The 18,791-nt window shown below is 40.0% G+C and overlaps 2 protein-coding genes across 2 annotated transcripts in view; both read left to right on the top strand.

Moving 5' to 3' along the window:
- Positions 1-18,791, top strand: part of LOC137283640 (SPRY domain-containing SOCS box protein 3-like) — a 445,038-nt gene that overhangs the window by 226,580 nt on the left and 199,667 nt on the right. The gene's annotated exons all lie outside the window — the stretch shown is intronic.
- On the top strand, positions 228-16,794 carry LOC137283400 (UBA-like domain-containing protein 1). The gene is made up of 3 exons (XM_067814865.1): positions 228-451; positions 609-692; positions 15,331-16,794. Exons 1-3 carry the CDS (start codon positions 344-346, stop codon positions 15,496-15,498), a joined length of 360 nt encoding a protein of 119 aa, XP_067670966.1. The 5' UTR covers positions 228-343; the 3' UTR covers positions 15,499-16,794.

Here is an 18,791-nt window from a genome sequence, read left to right as displayed (position 1 = left end):
CTTTGGCTCGAGTATTGATTTTCAAAGAAGGGGTGCGAGGAACGGTTAACTCATTCAAATGACCATGATGTTGTCCCATGCCCAGGTTGAATTTTTATGTCACCAAAATGGAAATGTGTAACATAATAAGCAAGATATCATATAGCTGCAACAAGAAACAGCGATATATGTCGGATGTATCCGACAGAAAACCGCCCACATGAAACTATTTGTTATTTGTCGTACACCATATGCTATTTCTACTCATTCTTCGATCAACAACAACTTGCACTGCGACTTGTGTTTACACTTTTTGGTGCTATCCGACACTTGGAATTTTTGCCATTTCTCAACACGTATAACCATGGATAACCTCAAACAACAGGTTATGATAAACCAGTTTGTCATGGCGGCTGGTTGTCACGCAGAACAGGCGAAACAGTTATTGCAAGCAGCGAAATGGCAGTTTGAGGTTGGTAGTCTGGCGAGTTAGGATGTAAACATGGCGAATGTTTATCATTGGAATAGGTCACATTCGGTGCCGATTCCTGGTATCGGTACCTGATCATTGGTGATACTTCATTAATACATCGAAAGATTATTCATTTCTTTATCGTTTTCCCTTGCAGGCGGCTCTGAGTATGTTTTTTCAAGATGCTTCATCGCCAATTTGTCGGACATGTAACGGAAACCACGCCAACGGAAATTACCCTGTGAGTATTTGGGCCAGAGACGTCCATATTTGATGACATCATTCCGGCAAATGTTGAAAATGTGACATGCGTGATATATCCTTCCAGTGACATCTCATTTCGAAAGTGTAATAATGTGCATTTCCTTGGTAACGTTCACTATTCAACAGAAATCATGGTTTTCGAAGGTTTAAATCCTCGTTTCCCTTTCTCATTTGAGTTCCCGGTCAGCCCTGTCATGTTTACATGTATTGCGCATGCCGCACCTAGTTAGGATTGCTTTGTTTAACAAAGGATTTCACTCAAATAAAGGTGATGTCATTTGAATAATGGATGTTTCGATTTAAATCTTTTGTTACAGTGTAATTCTTTGTATCCAAAATATATGTATTTGGGTCATTGGCTGACTTTTCCTTTCGAATGAATATTATAATTTATTCAGTGCCATATTCTGGTAATTTGGGAAGTGTACATAATGGTTTATTGCAAATTATGTGTAGAAGGTATTATGACATCTGATGATGAGTCAGCCATTATTGCCTATTTTCTCTAAATCAGTCAGTATTTTATAAACAATGCACTCTTTCAATTGTAAAAATCATGACCTTGATATTATTAAATGCATTTGCCATGTTATAGTGGACATCGAATTCAAAACTGTGTTTCATGACCCACAGAAGGCAATATGATAACCTATAGTTTAATGACAGGGTGTCCTTTACGTGCAGTTTCTAATGAATATAATGAATATTCACTAAAGCTGTTACGTGTAGTTTCTAATGAATGTAATGAGTATTTACTAAGGCTGTTACAATTCACTTGCATATATGGGGAATCAAACTGTAGCCTTTCATGAATTCAATATTTGTGGTCACCAGAATAGAATATTACTGAACATTGACGATTTTTTGGGGAAGTGGGTTTTACTTGAACTCTTATGCTCTTTTCCAAAGTGAGATATGCAAGAATGGCCTTGCAGTAGACATGTGAGTTCGCCAAGGTTGCACATCTTACTGTCAACTATATATAGTACAAACTAAATTTCAGTGGCATGAGTTAAATGGTTATTGTTGCATAAGAGTTCAAGTAAAACACACTTCCTCAAAAAATCGTAAATTACATTTTAATCTGTAAAGATTATACAATTTATTTGGAACTTAAGAAAACCTTGGGTATTTTTTAGTTCAGCCAATAACCTGAATACCTTTGAATGGATTGTTTTCAAATTTTGGGATTGCCATTGACTTCTTCAGGAGAGGAGCTGATCAAAGTTACATGTTGATATTTTCAATTCATCAAGAGTCGGCGCAAAGTCCATCTTATGCACTCTATGAAAAAGTCTGACATCAGTTTTGTTCAACCAATAATCATAAAGAAATGAGTTGATTAAACATCACATGCACCCCAAAAATCAAACATAATTAAAACACAATTATCACTTATTCATGACATATAATATACATTGCTGCTTTTAAAAAAACAAATAAACAAAATTGTAAGCGTACAATCACGATTCAAAAGTGCAATATTTTGTACTTGGGCTTATTTCCCCCGAAACTAAGCCCTCGGGAGACCTAACTCAGTTGTAGCGAGTGGATCTGCACTCAAGTGTAACGACGGCTTCCGATTGGCTGTTTCATTTGCTGATATGCTGAGGGTTCATTGTGTGTACAGAAAGATGATATGTTTGATGGGCATTTTAGAAGTATGGCGAGTCACAAGAAAGTAACATTCTTTATGGATAACTTCTTTTTGTGTACTTGATGCGTCGTTTCAGTATGGATTCATATACTGTTGTCAAACGAAAATCATATACACTAAAAGAAGTTGTTATCCATGAAGAATGTATATAGAGATGTTGGGTTTTGAAAATACATGTTCTCTGAATTTGCGCTCCATCCAATAACAAATCATCTCAGTAGAGATGGTTAACTACTGCGTGGCTGGAATCTGTCATTCATCAAGCAGGACTTGAAACTGACAAGAGTTGGCACCAGTTTCTGTCAGATCCACTCATCCGAAAAAACTGAATGTTTGCAACCCACAGACATAAAAACATGCCATGTGTATCACACCTGCCTAATTACATAATGTGGCAGAGACAGGACTCGGGTGCACGAGTCATAAATCAATTATTCATTTTCAAAATCATTCATTTTCTTTATGTTGTATAGTCTGATAGGTGTTAAGTTCAAATTGCACGTGGTCAGTGATTGAAGCTGTGTGCTGCATGTTGTCTTTAGCAGACAGGCAGGCAGACATGTAGGTGTGAATAAACCAGACACTGAGCTTTCTCTGAGACAGAGACTGCTTACCACAATCAACAAGTTTTTTCACATAACGAGTAGATTATTTACTTGTTTGTATACACAACCAAGATTAGACTACTGCTCACGACCTCAGACTCTGGGCATTCATACTGTTTCAAGTTCCGCGAACCTATTCACTGCGCATGCGTTATGGACGCAGCGCAGCACAGCTGGACAGAAGGATTCGCCCAAACAACCCCTGTTCATGGACACACAGTAACGTTCGCGGAAATGCATTTGCAACTGATCTTTTTCTGCTGAAAAATATGCAGATTAGCATGTGGTTGTTGGCACTTCGATGTTCGACTTGCATTGAGAGCAGTCACACTTTGGTGGCTCTGTCTATGTATAATTGGGTGGCTTTGGGAGCGAGTTTTGGGTCTAGTTTGTAGACATATGGTTGAAAAAGTTGGAAATTACACATTTGGTGTATCTGTAGTGTAGTGTCATATTTTGGACACATTATTGTAGTATTGTGTTTGGACACTAGTACTGTGTCATGCTTGGTCACACTCTGATAGTGTCCTATTTGAACACTTGAATGGTGCCCTTTTTGAAGACATTTCTAACGTCGTAGTTGGTATGTCTAAATATATTTGAGCAAATTGGGGTTATTCATATTTTGGAATAAAACTATGGAATAAAAATTAAGAAAAGTGCTCTGTTATCATTTGACTTAGTATTCACAAGCTTCCACTGCGAAACAACAGCTGTTGTAACCAGTTTTCCCCCCAACGCTTTAGTGAAACGTTTGAACTCCGGTTTCACAGGCTTTTTTTTCAACTTTATAGGTTGAATTGGCATTTTTTATGATTTGTTTCGGTAAGTCCATACCGAAAGGTACCAGAATCTGCAAAGTTGTGTTTTACGTTGCATGTGACCTTTAAATATTTGCCAAAATATTCAATGAAGACATATCTAATAAACAAACTTCTGTCTTCAAGCATTTGGATCGTTCGGTTGAAGAGGCATTAAGAATGCTGTGCAGTAGGGAGAAGGTGTCAACTAAGAGTAGTCTACCGTTCAAATTTCAAAATTTAACCGACTTTGTAAGAATGCTGAGCTAATGTAATAAGTCCAGCTGCAACCTGTTGGCTCTGGACAAAGTCTGAATGATGAGATGGTTGTGAATTTGTGGAAGGGGTTTGGTATACATTAAACAGACATGTTTTGGCCATCATTATCATTTGTGTGGCTTTGGTAGTAGTGATATTTGTGTCAGGAACTGGATATTGTAAACCAAAGTCACTATATTCTTTAATCTGATTAGTTGAAAAATGGTTTTCAATTCCCAGAATTTGCAAGACTATTTGCTGCATATTGACTCATACGGATATTGCACACAATGGTATTGTTGTGTCATCTGCAGTGGTGACATCAGTTTTTAAGTGGTGACATCAGCTATTTTAAGCGTGCCAAGGTTGTTGGACACAATCTGAAATTTGAAGTCGATTTTGTTGATGGCAATGTACTGCTGGACGGTACAGTGATGGGAGTAAACCAGGTGAAGTCCTTCACCAAGTCTGCCCAGAGTCTGTCCTTTGTGGAGAAGCTGTCTGAGAAGCCATCGCATCGTGTGTACATGCAGTGTGTGGAACAGAACAACAGAACAGCAATCCAACCAACTCCTTTGCTTGGATGAAGTCGGCTGGTCTCAAATGTGAAACAGAGGGCTTCCTTTTTGCTGCTTAGGACCAATCACTTCCCACTCGCAATCGCCAGAATGTTATTCTTAAAGAAAATATCAATATGAAATGTCATCTTTGCAATGAATTTACAGAGACTGTCCAACACCTTGTCAGTGGATGCCCTTCCTTGGCACAAACAGCATATCTTAAAAGACATGATGGCGTGGCTTGTTGCTTTTACTATCGTCATGCCTGTGGCTTTGACCCCGAGGTCTATCCATGGTACGACCCTGAACATGTCCAGGGCATCCTGGAAAATGATGCTTTTAAGCTTCTCTGGAATAGGCCAATATGCAGAAGAGAAGGCTATGGGCATAGTCTAAAGAACAAGGGATTGGACCAATGTTTTTGTGGCTTGAGTGGTGAGAAGATGCCGGATCTGGCCAATGCATCTTAAGTGAAAGTAGCGTGACCTGCAGAGACTGTCTACCTGCTTCTCCATCGTAAGCTGTGAGTCTAGATAGACACTGAGACTCTTAACCTCGTCCAAGAAATGGGTTTCAGCTTGTCCAATAATAACAAAAGCCTCATCCACTGACTGACGTTGACACTTAGACCCAATCAGTATAGCCTCGGTCTTGTCGTCGTTAAGTTTGAATTTCCTGCCGGTCATCCAAGCCTTTATATCCGATGTACATACTGTTGTACAATCCCAAGTTTGACTGGGCGAAAACTATCAATAAGCTGGGCATCATCTGCAAAACACAGGTGTTTCATCCCATGGTGATCCGTGATATGAGCAAAATTGTTTGTATAGATGAAGGACAGAACCTTGTGGAACACCAGAAGTAAGACCAATGGGATTCAATTGCTCTAAGACTTTAGTCTTATGTTAGTGGCTTTTTCAATAATTTTGGAAAGGAGGGAAAGGTTTGAAAATGGCTGATACTTTTTCTGATTATCTGGATCTTGGATAGGTTTCTTTAGGGGTGGTTGGATGACTGCCTTCTTCAAGACATGTACCTTGTTGTAAGCATAAGTTCACAATCATTGATATGATTGGTAACAACATGTCCAAGTGTTCAAACAAAAGAGTGGTGGGGATTGGATCCTCAGAGCATGTGGTTATTTTGGATGATTTTATAACTTTCTCAATTTCACTGACACTGAAGGGTTCAAGAAAGGTTAGTGGATCACAGTCCAGAGGTGAGTGATATGAGCACGAATGAGGGCCTTTGACTGTGGGAAGATTATCCAAGATTGCCTCAATTTTGTTGACAAAGTAAGACAGAAATGAGTCAGCTAGGGTTCTGTTATTGTCATGTTTCGGCAGTGATGAACTTTTCTGCCTGCCAAGAAGTGTCCTTGTGAAGCTGTGGAATTTTCTTCGGTTCTGAGACATGTCATGTATCTTGGATTTACAGCACTCTGATTTTACAAGGCGTAGCACCTTGTGAAGTTCATGCCTAGCTGCACGGTAAATAATTCTGTGTACCTCAAGACAAGTCTTGCGCCACTGACGTTCAGCTGATCTGCATTTATGCTTGGCAATGAGCATGTTTATCATGTTTATTGAGTAACTCACTGAGAGTCTTGTATTGCTGAGCTAGTTTGTTAACATCGTCAGGGGGATCACACAACAGTGACGAGTTTAAAACATCAGATCTCAATTCCTGAGAATTTATGCCTCTCAGATTACAGCATTTGATCTCAATCATGTCATCTCTGGGTTTCATTGTGTCACACTTCATGTTGATAATGAAGTGGTCTGACACCTGTATATCCTCAGTATTGACATTTTTCACAAAAGCTGAGGACTCACGACATAACACCCAGTCCAAGGTGTGTCCAGACTTACGGGTAGGGCCACTGACCAGTTGGCTGAGATTGTGAGTCTTCAGGAGCTTCATGATCTTCTTTGTTTCAGCATTGTTTGGATTATCATAATGAACATTAAAATCTCCCAGAAATAGTAAATTCTGACAAGATTCAAGCGTAACCAGTGAGACTAAGTGTTCATAAAAATCACTTTGTTTCACCTTATTCTTGGTAGCAGGAGGTGGTCGATACAAACACACAACCTTGAGGGACAGTGATCCTGACTGAATTCTGACATGGAGTGATTCGAATGAAGCAATCACTTTCTGTTCACAGGAGACTGAAGTAATGTTCAGACAGTTACGGTAAATCATTGCCACACCCCCACCAGGGGACTGGCCTCTAGATGCATGCAGAAACTTCATCTCTGCCTATTCCACACCCTAAAGCATGCTCAAAGTGCTACAGAATATTTACACTGGAGTATTTGCAGCTGAATCGTAGGTACTAGAAATAGAAATGAACACAATCTTCAGACATGGCTATTGGACAGGATTTCAGCAGTGCAGTTCAATAAACAAAGAAACCTTGGCAAGATCAACTGTTTGAAGTTTAGTTCATTTCCCAGGATAATTAAATACCAAGGTTTGAAACATGTTGGTGCTGTTTGTTCCTACTCACTGTTGAAACCTTGTAACGTGGTTATGAACAATTACTCATTGAGCCTGTTACTTTGGCAACAGAATAACCATTCAAACATGATGCCTGTTAATTTGAAAATAAACTAACCATGCTTTGTTGAAAGCTATATATACTGAACATCATTGAAAACGCACCACCCCTAAAATTGTGGATTTCTAAGAGCAGAAGTGAGCAATCTATGTAAATTTTACATATTTGTGTAGACCAATGTTTGATAAAGAAAAGAAGCAAAAAACAATCAAGCAAAACAGTGAAGATTTAATGCAGCTGACAATGAAATAAAGATGGGGTCAAAATGGAAAGTCAGTAGCGTGTATGACCCCCGTTAGCAGCAACACAAGCTGTGCAACGTCTCCTCATTGAACGGATAAGTCTCTGAATAAAGTCCTGAGGCACTGCATTCCACTCTTGCTGCAAGGCATTGTCGAGTTCCCCAAGGTTGTTGATCTGCGGACGACGTGCGAGGCGTTGGCCGATGTAATCCCACAAGTGTTCGATGGGTGACAAATCTGGTGACAATGCAGGCCAATGAAGTAGAGGAATGTTGTTGTTAGCCAGATACTGTATCGAAACACGTGCAGTGTGGGCTCGTGCATTGTCATGTTGAAATGTGTGCAGATCTTGATGCTGGTGAAAGAAGGGAACGACATTGTTCTGAAGAATGTTGTCACGGTAGTAAACGGCATTCACTCTGCCACGACAAACAATCAGAGCGGTTCTGTGGTGATAACTTATCCCTCCCCACACCATAATGCTGCCTCCACCCCACCGATCGGTTTGCACAACACAATCCTGATGATAACGTTCACCCCGTCGACGCCATACCCGTAGACGCCCGTCAGCATTTCGCAAGTGAAAATGCGACTCGTCGGAGAACACCACACCATGCCAACGTCGTAACAACCACACACGATGCTGTTCAGTCCATTGTCGGCGTTCACGGCGATGCCTGTCAGTCAGGATGGGTCCAACGTAAGGGCGTCGACAACGTAGCCCTGCCACACGGAGACGGCGTCGGACGGTGGAAGCGCTGATCAAACCACGTCGACCCTGGACAGCGTTGGCGGTTCTGGCAGCGGGCAAGGTTCGATCCCGAATATGGCGCCGTACAAGGTCTCGATCTTGACGAGGGGTGGTAACACGTGCCTGACCTGGGCGTTGCCGGTCCCTGCTGGTTCCTGTTTGTTGGTATCTGTTAGCAAGCCTCAGAATGGTCGAATGATGACACCCAAATCGTCGTGCAATGTTTCTGCTTGAAGCGCCGACCTGCAACATACCCAAGGCCTGTTCTCGTTCCTCTGGTGACAATCTTGGCATGGCGAAAAAACTTTACTTACGAAAGTACTGCGAAAATGAGAACGGTTTTGTGCCGAAGGTCATTTATACCCCTGAACAGCATGCTTTCTGCATGCAATTTGTGCCCTTCGTGTGTGATGTGCATGAATTTTGTTGTTTTCATGTGATGTGTTCAATGATGTGTTCGAACGATCCGTGTTTTACTGTAGAGCGTTATTTACGATCTAGTGTGTTATTATCAAAATTCCCACCATTAATTTTCCATTTCCAAAAGATTCTATTGCCTTATTTCAAAATTTACAGGTGGTGCGTTTTCAATGATGTTCAGTATATTTCACAGTTGATGGAACCTGCTGACTTGGAAATACCAGTCACTGTTATGCTGTCTTGCTGATAAACACACTTATTATATAAGCATATTTTTCGGGCTACCTGATTGGTCTAGAGGTGGTTGACAGAAAAGCATATTGACTCCAACCCAGGTTCGACCAAAAGTAATACTGACTTGAGAGTACTGTGACATGATTCTATTGTTTACTTGAAGTGTGATGATACAGATACATGTTGCGTTATCTTGGAATGATACAGTACGATTCAGTGCACATCACAATATATCTTTATTTATTTTCTTTGAAAATGTATATTTTGAAAGAAATTAACAGTGGAAATTGTGAAAAAAACCATCAATTTCTAGTGAAAATTGTCAATTTTAAGGTCATGATCATCATGATAAGTATTGATATATTTATCATCTGATAAAGTATCATGATTATCAATACTACAATATATCATCACAGCTGAATTGGTTACATCACAGCATTGTTGACATAACGTTATTCGTTCATAGTGAAAATAAAAGTACTGTTCTTGACTAAATGGACATGTTTTTGTTTTTAGAATTATATAGACTTCATGCTCAGTCAGTATTGATTTTCGCAGGTGTATAAAAACAGGTATTGACCTCATCACCATTCTATAATAGTATACATGTATTATTGCTGAGATAAATGAAGGACTTGTGCTCTGAAAGCTACCTAGCCCCTCAATGAAAACAGCGTTTTGACATACAAATAATCAGTCATTAACTATTTCTCTCTCTCTCTCCCACGCATGCACGCACGCACACACACACACCTCTCTCTGATTGGAGACATACAGTGGCCACTGAAAGAAATGTGGAGTGCATTTAGAAGGCATGTGACATATCCGCAGCAGGCTGCCACACCTGCTTCTCATCTGGTTACTGTATTATTGAGTGGCTATGGTAACAATATTCAAGTGTGCCAAGTCATTCCCCCAGTCAGTGGTCTTATTGTTCACATCTGATGTAGTGTATCAGTGTCGTGCCAACCATTCTGTGTATACACATATTCTTATGTATGTTTGTGTCAAATAGGGGGTTGGGGAGAGGGAGGGAAATGCACAGATTTTTTCATAACTAAGGAATGAGCAATCACTGTAACAGAATTATCAACAGTGGGATCAAGATCGCTATAGACACAAAAGTTATCACAAGAATAAAAGCATATCATTTTACAAGATGGTGTTGATCAAAACTTCTTATCATTTTAAGTACTTTTTGACAGAGTGGATGGAGGAGCATTTTATCATTGCGAGGTACTATTGATGATACTGCATCATGCGATGGGCCATGACAGATGCTTTGATAGGTTTTTGTTCACTCTTTTACATCATGAACCACACAGGGCCATCTTTCTTGACTAGAAGATTGCTTCAGGAAGTTTGGCAGGAAATGAAACAGGCTGCCTAGAATACAGCATGGTACATTAATGAGTGAGCCAGACATTACGTGCCAGTGTTCTTTAGCACAGGGCAGGTCAACATGCAGACACTAGATGCCAGTGTTGATTATTGTGGGTCAGGTCAACAAGCAGACACTAGATGCTAGTGTTGTTTGATATAGGTCAGGTCAGCATGCAGACACTAGATACCAGTGTTGTTTAGTACTGGTCAGGTCAACAAGCAGACACTAGATGTCAGTGTGTTCACTACTGGTCAGGGCAAGATGCAGACACTAGATGCCAGTTTTGTTTGATATGACTCAAGTGAGCATGCAGACACTAGATACCAGTGTTGTTCAGTACTGGCCAAGTCAACATGCAGACATTAGATGTCAGTGTTGTTCAGTACTGGTCGGGGCGACATCCAAGTAGGAGATGCTTAGTAATGCCAGAAATACTTGGAAAATGTTTTTTTGCAATTACTTAATAATGGTTGATATTTCAGATTCTAAACTTGTATATAATCATTCATACCACCTCAACCTAATATGGCATATGAGTAATCATGATGTACTGTTCCTTAATCATAATTATTGCTCGTAAAATATTGAAAAGCTTAGAAACAAAATCCAAGATAGAAACACTTCTAAGAAACAAGCAATACTGTGACCCACTTGGCAGGCAGACAGGGTGACAGCATTCCTGTAAGGCAGAGGCAGTGCATATCAGGGACCTTCTCAAAATATTTAGTGTCAAAGTATCACTGGCTGAGGACTTTAGTGGAATTACAACAGGTGCAACTCAGGTGATGTTAGTACCATCCCGCAAATGGTATTTGTCCTTGATTTAAGGAACATGGTCTTCAGCTTTGTCGTTACCTTTTCTTTGATGAGTTGCAACCAATCATTGTTTTTCATAGACTTAGAATCACAAATGTAGCGATTGTAAATTTCAGATTGTATAAAGTTTGGAAACAAACCATAACATTTTAAAACAGTTAGCAGGTAGGGATGTATTGCTACATCCAAAGGTGACAGTAGCGCTTTTACCAACATTGTACACCATTGCCACCTGTTTACATATAGTTCAGTCACCTTCATCAGTCTTTTAGATCTGTTGGATTATTGGTTAGCAACATTGTGTCATCGGCTAGTTGTGTTCCTGGGCATTTCCCCCAAGGGAGACACAAACTGCAGCCAGTATCATTTGGACTCACCTGAAAACACAGGCCCATCAAAGATTCTTTCTGTTTCTTGCCTTGAAACATTATTATCTTCTTAGTCAATGTAGTCATTAGAATGTGGCAATTGTTTCACATTTGCATGGACACATAGCATGAAGATTGACTGTTTGCAGATAATTTCCAATCCCATCGCATCTCAAACGCTTGTGTGTAGTCAGAGTGAACAGTGATTTTGGCATCAATCTCTTAAAGCCTTTTTTTTGTGATTGATACAACCTGTACTTGTGCTGTGGATGAAGGGCAGTCTTTGCATGAGTAACCCATGAGGTCTTGGTTAGAATATTGATCTGCTGTAACCCATGCTTGTCGCAAGAGGCGACTAACAGTATTGTGTGGTCAAGCTTACGGACTTGGTTGACACAGGTCATCGATTCCCAACTGTGCAAAGTGATGCTCATGCTGTTGATCACTGGATTGTCTGGTCCAGACTATTATTTGCAGACTGCTGCCATGTACCTGCAATATTGCTGAGTGTGGCATAAAACTAAACTCACTCACTTTGCAGGATCAATCACTTGCATTTTTAATCTTTATCCATTTTTGAAGTTCTTATTAAGCATGCACTAATGCATTAAAATTTTGTAAAGTTGAGATGTATGTTTAATTTTCAACTTCCTCATTCTATATGGCGAGTTGAAAACATTTTCCTGTGAGCTAAATAGTAAACTTATATCAATGAAATAGTTTGAGTTTCTGGATTGTTGTCTTCAATATAAAATATTATATCATGGCATATTTCATCACTGAGTGAATGCCAGGATGATAATTTCAACAGACATTTGTTTATTGTGATTACAAGTGTATTGTAATGTTTGATATTGTACTACTATATTGTACATATCTGGCTAAGTCATAATGGGTCTTGGGCAACTGTCAGCCAGTTTACAGAATGCCAAGCTCTGTCATTCTGTTGAAACATCTCGTTACAGCTTTCAGCATGCACTTATCGTTTCAGGTACAAGATACAAATTAAATCTGAAAATTCCCTACCAACATAGTAAGCAGGGGTTTAAAGTATTTTTAAAAGCCACGAACCGCATGGCAAGTGACTTTAAGAAAGTAACTTGTCCTGACTAATTTTCAACCTGCCCTGATGTTTTGGACGTAATCATGTCAGATGTTGATGTTTACTGGGCTTTATGTTGGAAAGTGATAAATGGCAAAGAAAGATAAGTCTACTTTATTATCATTGCGAAATGTCTTAGATACATATTGAGCAGATATTAAATGAAATCCAAGTTTATTTGCAGTTAGAAACCACAAGATGAAATTATCTAACAGCCCACAGACAAGTAAGATTCCATAATTTAATTGCTTGAAATGAAAACTGACTTGTCCCGGGCATCAGGTGATGGGATTTTTGAACCCCTGAGTAAGACACCTACAGAAGATCTGAGATGCTGTATATTACATCTTGACATTGTGATCACTGTACATAAAACCAGGACATCTGTTCCCTGCTCCACACAAGCAACTTCATGTTGAGGTGATCATAACTGCCATTTTTTACATAGATCAATGGAGGATGCACTGTGCAACAGAACCGTGGAATGTGTACATAAGTCATCTTACATTACAGATATGTTGATGTGTTTAACTATATGAGTTCAGTATTGCACCCAAATATAACCCTGGGCCCCGTTTCACAAAACTCTCGTAAGCCTAAGATTTCGTAACTTTTCTCGTAGAATCCATAGCTCCTGTGTTTCAGTATAGGAGGCACAATGGCTACGAGAAAACTTACGAGATCTTAGGCTTACGAGAGTTTTGTGAAACGGGGCCCTGATCGTCATAAAAGTTATGAAATGTTTGACTACTGTTGGTACTTAGTGGTGTCAATGTGTTATGGGTGATCATAAGAGATGCTGACATCTGTTCCGATAATCAGCACTGACACTTTAGTTGGATGTATATGTGAATACATGGTGTGTATTTAGATGTGAGAATGTGTGTCAACCTGGGTGTGTCATCCAGTGGGGCCTGCTGTGTTTGTGTGTATCCTGCAGCTCATGCTGGCAGCCTTTGTTGATAAAGTGTTCGTCCAGGTGTGGTGTTTACTGGTCTCGCCTCACTGATCCAGGTCATCAGGATATTTAGACCACAAGTCCACAGGATGCTTGTTGTTTGGGTTCACAAAGTCTGGTGTTAGGTAATATGTGTCATGGTCACTAACGTGCATTATTTTCCCATTTACCCTGCATTTCTGCAATGCTAAACACCCAAATGAAGCAAATCTAGGTGGCCTTTGGTGCTGCAATCTCACTGGGGCTCTTTTTCAAGCTTTAATTATACTATGGTTTATATATAGGTGTTTGTGAAAGATGTAGGGAACAAATCTGTGAATGTAAGGGTGATTGACCCAGAGCTCCAGATGATCTTTTGCCTATGTGGGTATGATACCTAAACTTTGGAGACCAGGTGGGTATTTCCAATTTCAAGTGGGTATCTATACATACAGATTCACACCATCTTTTTTATATCCAGATATTGATTTCAAATAATCATAAGAAGTGCAATATTATTATTGAACAATAACATAAGACCCCATCCTACAGATGATGCAGCTTTATCTATTTCTGCTGTACGAAATAATATGTGGCTTAGTCTAGATCCGTTTTGGGATAAAACAAGATACCAAGATGGCCATTAAAAGATATAACAGACATGTCTTCACTCTAACAGATTCTGTTTTCAAAACCCTGTTCTCGTCATGATGTTTCACATGATGTGAATAGCTAATGTTACCAATTACACTATACATGGTGGTAGAACGAACTGTATTTCTCTCCTAATATGCCGTATTTAATAATTTCTAAGCCTAATTTCGATTAATCTATGGCAGAAAACAAACGTCAGTGTCTGTGACCTTAATTAAGAATCCTCGCACAGGGCTAACTGACACGCTGTTCTTTTGATGTGTCAGCCCCTTACGTCAAGACAAACGTTACTACTAGAAAAACAAATGATGTACAGTTTGGTGACGGTTTATGTTCGGGTTAAATATCTTCTCTAGATCATTTTAATTACATCTGTGATTCTCTTAAACCATACAAGGCAATATAACCGTCTCATTTCTACTACCAACAAAAGTTTAGATAGTACTTTCAGCTGAAGCTGACTAGTCATGCGACATTCCACGATTGCATTGAAGGGATGTAAACATTGCAAACATTACCGTGTCTCTGTAAAATTTTGAGTCGAACTATGAGACATTTTATCCTTCGGAAAACATAAACGTAATGTTTCCACAGTGATGTTAGCTGTGTGATGCAACTGGAAACCAAGAAACGGGATGTGACGAAGCAGTTTACCGTGGGAGGCTGTACGAGGCGATGGCAACTGACATCCATCATGACGTCGGTTACATTGTGACGTAATGCAAAAAAGTTGAATTACGAGGGGGCAGACTGGAATGGCGCAGCGATGTCAACACATTGTGACGTAATGCAAAAAGTGCACATTATCGTCTGATAAAGTACTGTAAGCGCCTTTGATCTTTCACCGAAGCATCTTAGATATAGAAATATTTTATTCCATGAAACTAAAGGCATTTTAGTTAACATGGTTAATGTACTTGTGTTTCTTTCTCTGGTGTCACCACAAAACATGACACAAACTATAACACCAAATATAATGGTGTCAGGTGTTTTTGTTGTGTATTTCATAGATGATGATGATGATGATGATGATGATGATTATGATGATGATCTTCCATTGATTGAGATGCAACATTAGTCACATGACTCAGTCATGAGAACGTGTGAATCTAATTGTGAATCAGATGACTAATTTTAAGTGCGAATCTAATGACTAATTATTTTGTTAGATGCTGCACTATATTCTGTTCCTTTTTCTGTTCAAGCATTGTGTCACGGTGCCTTGTTCATAATGCCCAGTATTAAACTATTGCCTCTGTTTCAGTTGTGTACTCCAGCCAACACTCCTGCCACACCGCCAAACTTCCCAGATGCACTCAATGCACTGTCCAAACTATCCACATCAGACAAGTTTGGGTCCTCACCATATGCCTCATCACCTCAGCAGCTGTCTCACTCACCCAAGAGCATGGAAGTAGAAGCACAGCGATAAGATTCTGGTCAATGGGCTGACCAGCAGAGTCAGCTGTGGATGATGAGTAGTGGGATTGAGTTGATGGAGGGCTTGGTTGACATGCCACACATACTCCTATGTTGATGCTGCATACATGCATGCTGTGTAGTGCGCTCACCCACATGGTGGCGATAGGACAAGAGGAACACTGGGGATATAAATACTGCCGTTTCTGTTTTGTACTTTTGGATGTGACAAAAAACTCTTGGCGAAGATCATGTTGAAAATGTGTTTAACTTTGTTTCTATATGCTGACATTTATAGTGCTAGTGACAATTACTTTTGCGTCTGAATTTACTGCTTTTTCTCACTTTGTTCTTGTTTTTACGTATCATATCATAAAAATTCATGACATCACCTTTGTCAGACCAGACTGAACAAGAGTTATTTGGCTCCATTGTGTTTCCCCTGTGCACATGTGAGTGGATGCATGTGCGTGACATGTGCACTGTTGTCTACACTGATGATGGAAGAGTTATTGTTTTGTTTGAGTACTTGTGATGAGTGTGTGATGGAACAGTACAACTGTGAGTAGTTAAACCGAGCAGAATACTGCCCTACCTGGAACTGTGCTGCCCAATAGAGTGTGGCTAGCTGGGCAGTCAAGAATGTGTGTGTTCATGTGCGAAAGCTGTCAGCATGTAGAGCTTCGTCTGCCTTGGCCCCCAAACTGGTTGGGGGCGAAGCTCTCGGACTGTCCTCACTCTTTCCACACCACACCAACATGGCACATGATGCTTAACAGTCTCTTAGGACAAGCATGAGGACAAAGCTATCTTCAGGACAAGCCAGATGATGTCCCAAAAAGTGAGGACTTGACTGTTCTGTGAACAAGCTTACAGATAAGCCAGAATACATGATGTTTTCAGGACAGGCATGCATGCAAGCCAGATGACATGTTGTCTTGTGGATGATCTTGAAGAGAAGTCAGATGACATGTCGTCTGCAGGGCAGTCAAGGTAATGCTGATCCACTGGCATGCCTGTGAGCCATCATGGTAGCCAGCGAAATTGTGACTTCATCACTAAAGACATTTTGGAAGATGCTTTTGTCAGTGACACTTTGTATAGTTCCCATAGTGTTTGTGGTTTATTTGACTTGAACAATTTACATTATATATGGACATTAATATTGTGTTTACTTCCTACTACAGTTTCCATCAATTTGGTCTTCATAGCTCAGAATATCACTATTGTCTCACCTTTTGTGTGGAAGCTTCACTCATTTACATTGTATATTGTCATTATCCATTAAATGACCTATCCCAAATGTTAACTCTGCTGAACTTTTTACTTATGTCCACTTTATAAGAATGTGTCATCTATACAGTTACAGTGGAGTGGTGGATTCATTGATTAACTTCCACCTTGAAACACAGTGTTGTACAGCCTCCTAGACACAGGCATTCTCAGCAGGTTGACTGCCTCGCACAAGTGTACACGTAGTATCAATGTAGCTGTATCAGTGCTATTTTAAAACAAGTTTCACATGCTGGCAAAATAAGCACAAGAACAAATCCTCTCCTGGTGGTAACAAGGATTGTCAGGAAACATTTGTTACTTGTGCCTATTTTGCCAACATGTGAAACTTGATTTGTATCAGTGATTTTAGAGTGCTTCAGCCATTTCTATACACAATGTCTCACAGTGTTCGAATAAGTTTTACTTGATAGAGTGATAACGGAGACCCTAATAAACAGCAAGCACCAGACAGACAAATGGAGAACAGCAAATGGGTATTTGATTCAGTAAAATCTAAGGATGGGAATATATCTGAAATACAAGGACAAAATTATAGCGACAAACTATTCTCACTCACCAAAGTTGTGAGATCTAACTCAGTTTTCAGAGATTCGAACTCTATCCACACAAGTATTTCAGACAACATTTTAGTTTTTTTAAACATCTTATTGATTTGTGATTGGTGTTCAATATTCCATGTTTATTACTTATGGGTCTTAGCAATATGAACTACCGGACCACAGAATATTGTTGAGTATCTTCATACAGAGAAGCAAAGAGACAGTGTCCATAGGATGCTTACCATTGAAAGGAATCATTTTATGGACACCCAACTGAATTCCAGTTCCATAGTCGATAGTGCTCATCACATAGGGAAAAGCGAAAAAGCACATGGCATAAAAGTTAATTTTAAAAATACACAAGTGTAAGTCAGAGAGAGTCTCTTTAGATGCTGTACCTGAAGCCCACTCATGTGCCAAGTGCCAAGATATTTTCTTACTATCGTTTGAGTGAGTGTCCTCTTATGTCACTTTAGCAGTATGACAGCAATATCATGTCATGGGACAACAGAAATGGTCCGATGCATTTTACCCATGTGGGCAATCGAAAATGGGTCTTCATTGTGATGCATGCATTGTCTCAACTGCTGGTATAGGTAATCCCAGAGGAGCACCATGGGATATATGTCTGGAGGAAGTGCAGGCCGATCATTGACGGTGAAGTTGTTCAGATAATTCTGAACCAGTAAGGCCTAATGTTGTATTACATTGTTCTGTTGCGGAAGGGTACCCCTGTCGTGAGAATGGCACCATATCAGGTCGCAAGTCTCTATCGCTGAACCTTTGGCCAGTGAGATTCATATGGATGATGACCAACCTGTTTCTCTGTCCGCCACCTCAATCATTAAAGTGCGACTTTCGCCCGCAAGCTGTACTCTCCCACTGTAATCTCGTCCACGACCGTTCCAGTCGTCGTAAATCTGTTTGTCTGCTGATGAAGTATCCCAGAGCCATCGTTGCCGTTAACGTAATTGTTACGCATCGAACAGCAAATAGATGTTTCGAATGTAACGGACTTCAACAACCGACGTGGCGATCCTTGATCTTCACGATCTTAAACTGTCTTGTGCTTGGCCTGTCTACTGAAAACGGGTTAACGAGTTGTTGATAGCGGCTTCACTGCAATTTAAGGTTCTTGCAATCTGCCTTAGAAATGCATCCATGTCATACTAATAGCCCCGTCATGTTATATCTCTATGAGTCTGTGATGTTCTTTTTATACTGCTTCCTTCCTCCAACCAGGGAAACTCCACTGCAGATTATCCCTTCTTTAAGGTAGGAGCATTTTCATCAGTTTCCCCAAAATTTAGTTTTTCCGATTGTTTAGGGCTGCACAGCGTTAAGTGACTCCCTGCTGAAGATACTCTTAACCCACTCTATGTATGCACCTGTAGTAATTCTCACTCTCTCTCTCTCTCTTTCTTTCTTTCTTTCTTTAAATCAGTGTGAGGACCAGACAGACAATCCTCTG

The sequence above is a fragment of the Haliotis asinina genome, chromosome 5, assembly GCF_037392515.1.
Source record: "Haliotis asinina isolate JCU_RB_2024 chromosome 5, JCU_Hal_asi_v2, whole genome shotgun sequence".
In the NCBI taxonomy this organism is placed as follows: domain Eukaryota; kingdom Metazoa; phylum Mollusca; class Gastropoda; order Lepetellida; family Haliotidae; genus Haliotis; species Haliotis asinina.
Note: the sequence above shows the minus strand (reverse complement) of the source record. Positions and strands in the feature narration are given on the sequence as shown.